The following is an 8,397-nucleotide window of genomic DNA, read 5'->3' as shown; positions in this document are numbered from 1 at the left end:
GATCCTACCTTCCCATCATTAAGTGTGCTGATCAAAAGCCCACCTACCAGGAGCAGCTGCAGCAGCAGCACCAGCAGAAGCAGCAGGCATTTGAGCCACGGTTCCCCCCTGCATGTTGTCCCCGTGCAGCTCTGGGTGGCTCCTGGGCTATCGACATCTGACGTTTTCGTTTTTCTATTCGTTCTGATCCCATAGGCTGCAGCAGAAAGATAAGAAGGGAGGGGCAGAGTTAACAAGGCAGGAGCTCAAAGATGCAGCTGTTGGAGTCATTAAGATATAGTGCTAATTTATATTGACTTTCTAGTTAGTAATTTACCCTCCCTTCTACTACTCTTGGGAACTTGGGTGGCGGGAAAGGCAATATACAATAAGAGGAAACTCATTAAAAAAAAAAGATCGATGCAGGGAGAGATACTGGGAGCAGTGCAAGATGGAAGGAAACAGAGCTCATACTGTATATACGCAATCCTGTAATCATGGTGACCTGTGAGTCGGTCCACCACCTGGCTGTTAGGTCTACTGTGGTGTGTGGTAGGTAACCTGTGTGTTGCTGCGGTGCTAGAAGCTACTGTCACCTGCATTCTAATACCAGAAGGGTGACCCACGGTGGACAAACTGTAGCACAAATTTTCAGGACTAAGCCATACTGGGAAGAAGAGGCAGACCATTTCTGAAAAGTTAATGACTGAAAACTTTATGAATAACAGTGGAACATTGTCAGATTAGTGCCAGACGTTAGCTCCTCAGGTTGGAAGCCACCCAAAATACCACCCCTCAAAGTGAGGAGGACCTTAATGACGTCGATGGAGCAAAGCTTTCAGGATCTTCATTTTCAGATGGGCCATACCATAATTTAACATGAGCAGCATGAGCTGCAAACCTCTATTAATAATTATAACATGGGATATATAAAGTACGAATCTAGGAAATTGGAAGTCATCAAAAATGAAATTAAAAAAGGGAAAAAATGAAATGGAATGCATTGAAATCAATATCATAGGTATTAGTGAGGTGAAATGGGCTCGTATTGACCATTTTGAATGGAGCAATCATATGGCTTCCTATGCTGGGAATAAGAAAGAGGAATGGCATCACAAATATCACCAAACAGACCATTTTAAGATCTATAAGTACAATCCTGTCTACGATAGGGCAATGTGCATACACCTACAGGGGAGATAGTTCATATGACTTTCACTCAACAAAATTCACCAACCACTACAGCCAGTTATAAAGCAATCAAAGAATTCTTCCAAGTACTACAATCTGACATCAAGATGCCTTGGTAATTACTGGTGATTGGAATATGAAAGCTGGAAACAAAGAAGTGTCAATAGTTGCAAAATGTGGCCTTGGTGATAGAAAAGACATTGGAAATGGCATGATATAATTTTGCAAGACCAACAGTTTGTTCATTGCCAATGCAGTTTTAACAACATAACAGTGACTATTCATGGACCTCGTCAGGTGGAATACACAGGAATCGATTTGACCTCTTCTGTGAGCAGATGATGGAAAAGGTCAGTATCATCAGCCAAAACAAGGCCAGGGCAGACTGCGGAACAGAACATCAATTGCTGAAATTCAAGTTCAGCTTGAAGGTGAAGAAAATTAAAGCAAGTCCATGGGAGCCAGCATACCCCTTTGAGTACCTCCATTTGAATTTAGGGATCATCTGGAGAGTAGATTTGATGCATTGAATACTACTGCCCAGAGGAGTTGTGGGATGAGATCAAGAACATCATACATGAAGAAAGTAAAAGCTTATTATAAAGAAAACGAACAAACAAACAAAATGAATGTCAGGAGAGGCTCTGAGCAGAAAGTAGCTAAAACAGCTAGAAGAAATGATAATGTAAAAGAAGTGAGTAGAAGAGTCCCACGGGCAGCTCGAGAAGGCAGAGCACTATAATGAAAAGTGCAAAGATGGCAGGCTAGAAAACCCAAAGTGAAGAATACATTCAGCATTTATTAAGCCAGAGTAACTGAAGAAAAATTTCAAACCTCAAGTTGCAATACTGAAAGTTCCTATGGGCAAATATTGAACATCATCCTCATTGGGAGGTGCTACTTTGAGCTAGTTCTGAATCAGAACAACTCTATACAAACCAGAACAAAACACGCCCAGTTCTATGCCATCTTCACGGTCTTTGCTGTTTGACTGAGCCCACTGTTGCATCTGTGATGTCAATTTATCTCAAGGATCTTCCTCTTTTTCACCCACATACTGCACCAAGCATGCTGGTCTCTCCTGACATGTCCAAAATAGATGAGCTGAAGTCCCATCATCCTTGTGTCTACGGAGCATGCTGGCTGCACTAACTTCCAATGCATGTGTTTGTTCGCCTAGCAGCCCACGGTAATTTTAATATTTTTCAGCAATACCATAATTCAAATGCACCTATTCTTCTCCAGTCTCCTTATTCCTTGTCCAGCTTTCACATGAATATGAGGTGACTGAAAATACCATGGTGCAGGTCAGATAAGCTTTAATTCTCACAATGACATCCTTGCTCTTCAACACTTTAAAGAGGTCTTTTGAAGCAGATCTGTCCAATGCAATTTGAATTTTTGACTACTGCTGCCATGAGCATTGGTTGCAATAATTGGCAATATTTTCTCATGTAGCATGGTGTGGCTTATTGATCTGGTTGTGAAATTTTCTGCTTCTTTTTTTATGTGAAGGTGTAATCCATACGGAGGCGTCAGTTCAAGTCTTCATTTCCAGCAACTCAGATTATGTTTCCTGCACGCCACAGGATTTAGCGAGTCTTCCTCCAATCTGCCTTTTCCCCTACGAATTTTCTCTCCAACTGTTTTTCCCACGGCGCTCTACTTCTCGGCTGGGGTTGATAATCCATTCCAAAGACCACACAGAACTCACAGACAATGCAATTATGGAGGCGTATTGGGAAAGTTAATAGTTACTATAAGCCAGGATCAGAAAACACTTGGTGCCTTTTCTCAGACAGCAGCCAAGCCTCTCAGACCCGTGGTCTACTCTGACATAGAGGTCCTTCCTCTGCCTACATGGGCTGGGAAGCCTACTGGCTTCTCGGCCTCACCATCAGCCCCCGCTCCCCCCCGCCCCCACTCTCTGTCTCAGTGCTGCAACCCCTGCCACCTCCACCATTCAGACAGCGATCTCGCACAGGCCCCACTGGTGGCTAGTCTCTCGATGGCCCTGGAATTCCTCCTCTCCCTACTAAGACGACGCTCTTATACTCAGAGGTACGGCAACAATGACCAATCCCTGAGTTAGAGTCCTCTACACCTTACTTGAATGGCCTCGCAGAATCATTTGATGGGGGTTACAGAGAAATGAGTAGAAGAGCCATAAACAACTAATTTCACTTCATCACGTGTGACCTCAATCAAACTCTAACCAATCAAGGATTTTATTATAATCTCTTTGTATCTAGCTCTCTATCCATCCCTGGTTGGGACCCACTCTCTGAAATTGCCATTCTTTCACTTATTTGAGCTGTGGTTTTCCCATCTTGATGTCTCTTTAATGCCACATACATCCTTGAAATTTTCATTTAAGTTCCACCCGAACCCTAATTTTAATGCCTCACATGATTCTTATTTGACTAATTTCTTCTGAAGTACAGGATGGTATGTTTTGGTTTTTCGTTATTTTTCATCTCAAAAATGGAAAGAATAAACTTACCATTCATTTTTTGATATCCATTTGTCGGCCAGTGTGTTATACTGTGGTAGTTTGCATGTTGTTACACTGGTAGAAGTGATGCCACCAGTATTTTAAACACTAGCAGAGATGATCAACCTTCCAGACTAAGAAAGGCCTGTCAATCCACTTTTGAAAATTAGCTGCTGAAAACCATAGGGATCACGATAGAATACGTCCTGACACGGTGCCGGAAGATGAAGGGATTCAAGTATACGGCGGACTCGAGCATACCAGCCAGTGTGAGGATGGTGCAGGATGTGTCGAGTGTTCGTTGCATTGTGCATGGGGTCACCGTGAGTCAGAGCCACCTTAGTGGCAATTAACACCATCTGTGTTATTCTGGGTACTTTAGAGAAACAAATCCACAGAAACTCATATGTATAAGAGAGAGTTTTATGTAAAGGGTAAGTGCACATCAAGAAAACATCCCAACCCAGTGCTGCCCAAGCCCACAAGTCCAACATTAACCCACGTGTCCCACACCAATCTACAAAGTCCTCTTCCATCTTACAAAACACACACAATGACTCTGACTGCAGGAGGAAAGCTGAATCAGTGAATGTATAAACATCTCAGCGCTGACAGGAGTCTTCACATGGCTGTTCCAGCACCCAGGGCTGCACTGGGGAAGGTCCATATGGCTTCTCCTTGGGGATGTCTTGCAGGAAATGAGCCTTGCCAGCTGAAGCAGGGAACTGGCTAAGGCAGCTGCACCCTGGTCCGATCATCAAAAAGCAAGAGACCCAAGAACTTGAAAGGCCAGGCTCACTAAGCCATTTATCCCTCTGCCCTTCAATTAACCCCACATGTGTTTATCGGCCAGGTTGGCACAATAAAATTTATATCACCATCATCAAGAAATGTCATTGGATGCAAGACCCTATTAGCTATGCATCAGAGCATAAATCCTGAAGCACACAGGTTTGTGGAAGGCTTCATTCTATAGCTAGAGCCCTAACTCCATTTTGAATTTTGACATAAGTTCATCCATTATTGGAGTTCTTTATATCCCTCCTCCACTGCTTGCTGGTCATTAAGCCAGTCATGTGGTTCTGATTAGTCAAGTACAGGGCAAGCCAGGAAGGGCAGTTTATCCCCAGGAAGAATGTAGCTCAAAGTAGATGATGTAGAAAGTGGCTCAGCCAAAGAACTTGGGATTTTGCCTGGGCATTTATGGAAACAGCCATATTACAGTATATTACACAATTTATGGATTTGAGTATTTCACTCTTTTGTATTTTCTTACTTTAAAAAGAAAATTACTAGTGACGACAAGGCAAAGACAGAGAGCTATTTCTGGTTGAAATCAGAAATAGCTTAACGACATCATATTAAGCTAACTATAGATATTGATTAAAGCTTATTTAATATACAGTTGGCAAATCAGGGTAATATTTCAACTGGAGAATCAAAGTGTTCTGAAGGTGAGAGAACCTGCAAACAGTCCTTTTTTTTCTCCCTCAAAACCATTTTATTGGGAGTTAATACCGACATCCATCATATCATTCCATAGTTCAATCACATCAAGCAGTATTGTATAATTTCTACCACAATTGGTTTCACACCATTCATTTCCTTCCTGAGCTCCTGAACATCAGTTCCCTTCCCCCCACCTCACCCCCACTGCCCCAATACCACTATCACTGTACCTGCCCCCCAATACCACTATCACTGTACCTGCCCAGAAACCCTTATTCCACTTGCTGTCCCTATAGGCTCATCAAACCTGGGTCTCACATACTGAAAAACAGAAAAACACATCATAATAATTCAAGAGGGTGAGCCCCAAAGACATAACACATCTGAGATAAACCCCAATATGAACAAACAAAAATTTAAAAAATACAAAAAATGTTGAAAACCAGATCAGACCTAATGTGCATTGGAGGAAGGATCAACTGACAAGGTTTTAACAGTTCCACTCAGGTTTACCCCTTTGATCTTCCCCACTCATCTCTCAATGCACTCTGTTTAGGAACCACTTTCCCCCCATCCCTCAATTATGGATAGAAGGAGATCACTGGAGGCTTATTTCCTAGGTAGTTCCCACACATGTATTCTGGGCTCCCACTGTCATCCAGAGCCTTCTGCAAACCAGAGTCTCAGAATTTAGACTTCGATACTCTTCCTTCCTTCAACTTTGGATGATATGATTTACAATCCTTCAGTCACTGATGATGGTGTGCTTCTTCCATGTGGACTTAGTTGACATCTCACTTAGATCGCTGCTTGTTTGGAGACAAGCCTTTAATACCCCAGATGCTGTTTTATCTGATAGCCGGGCACCATCTAGTTTCTTTGCCACACTTTGCTATAGCACCCATATCTTCTGTGTTACCTTCCTAAAGTTGAGTATCGAGCAGGGCCATGATTTAAGAACTAATTGTTCTTAAGTTGAACGAGGATTTAGTGTGAGCCCCAAATTCATTTCTGGATCTATGCTTTAAAAAAGTATTTTTATTTTAACCTGACTTTGGCTCCCTTTCCAAACACTCTTAGATCAAATATTGTCAGCATTGCCATAGAAAAAGGGCAGAATAGAAATGACAAACAATTTGTGGTCAGAAAAGGTTTCACACACCATTGTCTTGAAGAACAATGAAAGTAATTACTGGTTTAACCTAAAATATTGCTCAGTCGACCTTTGGAGTAGCTTCCCCAAACTGACAAAAGTTCAAAAGAGTACAATGCCCAAACCAAAAAGGTCTTCCTGGTTTATCTAGAACTCTACACTATTGATTGACTTAAAGGTGACCTTTCAGACACCAGCTTCTTCAAAGATCAAGGTTTAAACGGACACTTAATGGCCAGTGGTCTGGGTGGCCACTGTAACTCCACGGATCTCAAAAAATCTAGGTTCTAGAACTAAAATAGTTTTTTGGCTTTCATAATCCAAACTATACCAAGAATTCTACATTGACTACAAACATGGAGAAACCCCCCTTCTCCCAACACACACACACACACACACACACACACACACACACACACACGAATCAATTCCATGGCTGTGAGTTTTAAACTAAGCCACTATAATTTACCTTATTTCCTCCATTGTGTCCTACAAATAACTTCTCAATATTTTTTAGTCTTTTCCAATTTTTCACATCTTTATTGTTGCTCTGTATTAGGAACAAAGCTCTTCTTCATAAACCACTCTCCTGTTTATTTCTTTTTTGCTGCTTTCTGAAGACCCGCTGACGTTGATACTGGCTGCAGGAAAGGAGGAAGTTTTCCAGGAATTCTCTCTGCTCCGCAGCCTCAGGAGACACTCTCAGCTCCTGCTTTTCCGCAGGGCTGATTCCAAGTATTCAGTAGGATGTTCTGTAATTTGCTCCGGAATTTTAACTTCTTGCTCCTGCCTTCTAGATGTCCCCTGCCTAGGAAATAATCTTCCAGTATGATTTCTGCCCCCACACACAAGATGACGTTTTCGTGCACCCCCCCACCCCCCCCACTTATGTGTTGGACACCACAGGCCTGTCTGCAGGGCCTGCACACCCAGTTGTGCGCAGTGGAGTGTGAAGGAAAGGGTCGAAATCCAGCCACTGCTGGGTTCTTAATAAACACTTGGCCTTAACATTTTGTATTCAACTATGGGTAGAGATAGTCATTTCCTAGGGTTGCTATAACAAAGTATCACAAACAACAAGGATCTTCGCTCACAGTTCAAAATCAGAGAGTTAAAAGGGCTTCAAAGACTCATGGCCACCTTTGCCAATGGGTTTCTTCGTCAGTATGTTTCTCTTAGTATAAGGACACCAGTTACATTGGAAGGAGTCCCGGTGGTATCACTATGGGTTATGATTGTGCTGCTAACTGTGAAGTCAGCAGTTTGAACCCATCAGCTGCTCCCTGGGAGAAAGATGAGGCTTTCTGCTCCCATAAAGATTTATAGCCCTGGAAACCGAAAGAGGCCATTCTGTTCTATCTTATAGGGTCACTATGCATTATAAAAGACTTGTAGGTCACCAGTGGGTTATATTGGATTAGAGTCCAGTCAACTCCAATATGACCTCAAGTTAATAACTGGTAATAACTGCCAAGACACTTCCCAATAAGCCTGGAAATCATGACTTCAATATATCTGTTTAGAGGACCCAAGTGAACTCATAATAGTGTACGTGTGGATGGAGGAACCCAGAAGGCTGTTTCTCTTACTTCTGATAGAACTGAAATCCAATGAATTAAAGAAGAAGAGAAGATAAAGAGCAAACTCATGGCTACAGTATGTATCACAGAACTAACTGTTCCCCAGTCCTGTGCCATCTCCATCATTGTCGGTATGCTCGAGTTCATTGCTTAAGCTGTTATGTAATGTCTTGTAACCGAGTGAGCTAATCGTCTGGCACTTTGTCAGCTAATATTCTGTTGTGAGCATGAGGTCTCCATTGGCTAATTTTTGGAAGTAGACTAAACTTTTCTTTCTAGTCTCTCTTAGTCTGGAAGCTCCGCTCGAACCTGTCCACTGTGGATAACCTCGCTGATGCTTGAAATACTGACAGCATCGCTTCTGGCGCTGTAGCAACGTGCAAACCCCGTAGTATGACAAGCTGACAGAAGAGAGGGGGAGCACAGAAGAGGTAGGTATAAATCTGGTATGACAAGTAACAGGTTTCTCTGATCCACAGGAAACTGTTTCTGAGGGCATTTGCATTTGCGGTTGTTAAATAATCAGGAAGTCTTTTTTGGCAGCTTATTCT

At 42.4% G+C, this 8,397-nt stretch overlaps 1 protein-coding gene across 2 annotated transcripts in view; it reads right to left on the bottom strand.

The window, feature by feature from the left end:
• Positions 1-8,397, bottom strand: part of RGS20 (regulator of G protein signaling 20) — a 60,137-nt gene that overhangs the window by 21,616 nt on the left and 30,124 nt on the right. For both annotated transcript variants that reach the window (XM_045286313.1, XM_045286308.1), the window contains exon 2: positions 48-196. In XM_045286313.1, coding sequence (XP_045142248.1) covers positions 48-193 — 146 coding nt within the window. In that variant the 5' untranslated portion in view covers positions 194-196. The remainder of the gene's footprint in view (positions 1-47; positions 197-8,397) is intronic.

Source organism: Echinops telfairi, unplaced genomic scaffold, assembly GCF_000313985.2.
Source record: "Echinops telfairi isolate 266 unplaced genomic scaffold, ASM31398v2 ScPeMD7_1;HRSCAF=3_0, whole genome shotgun sequence".
Taxonomy (NCBI): Eukaryota; Metazoa; Chordata; class Mammalia; order Afrosoricida; family Tenrecidae; genus Echinops; species Echinops telfairi.
Note: the sequence above shows the minus strand (reverse complement) of the source record. Positions and strands in the feature narration are given on the sequence as shown.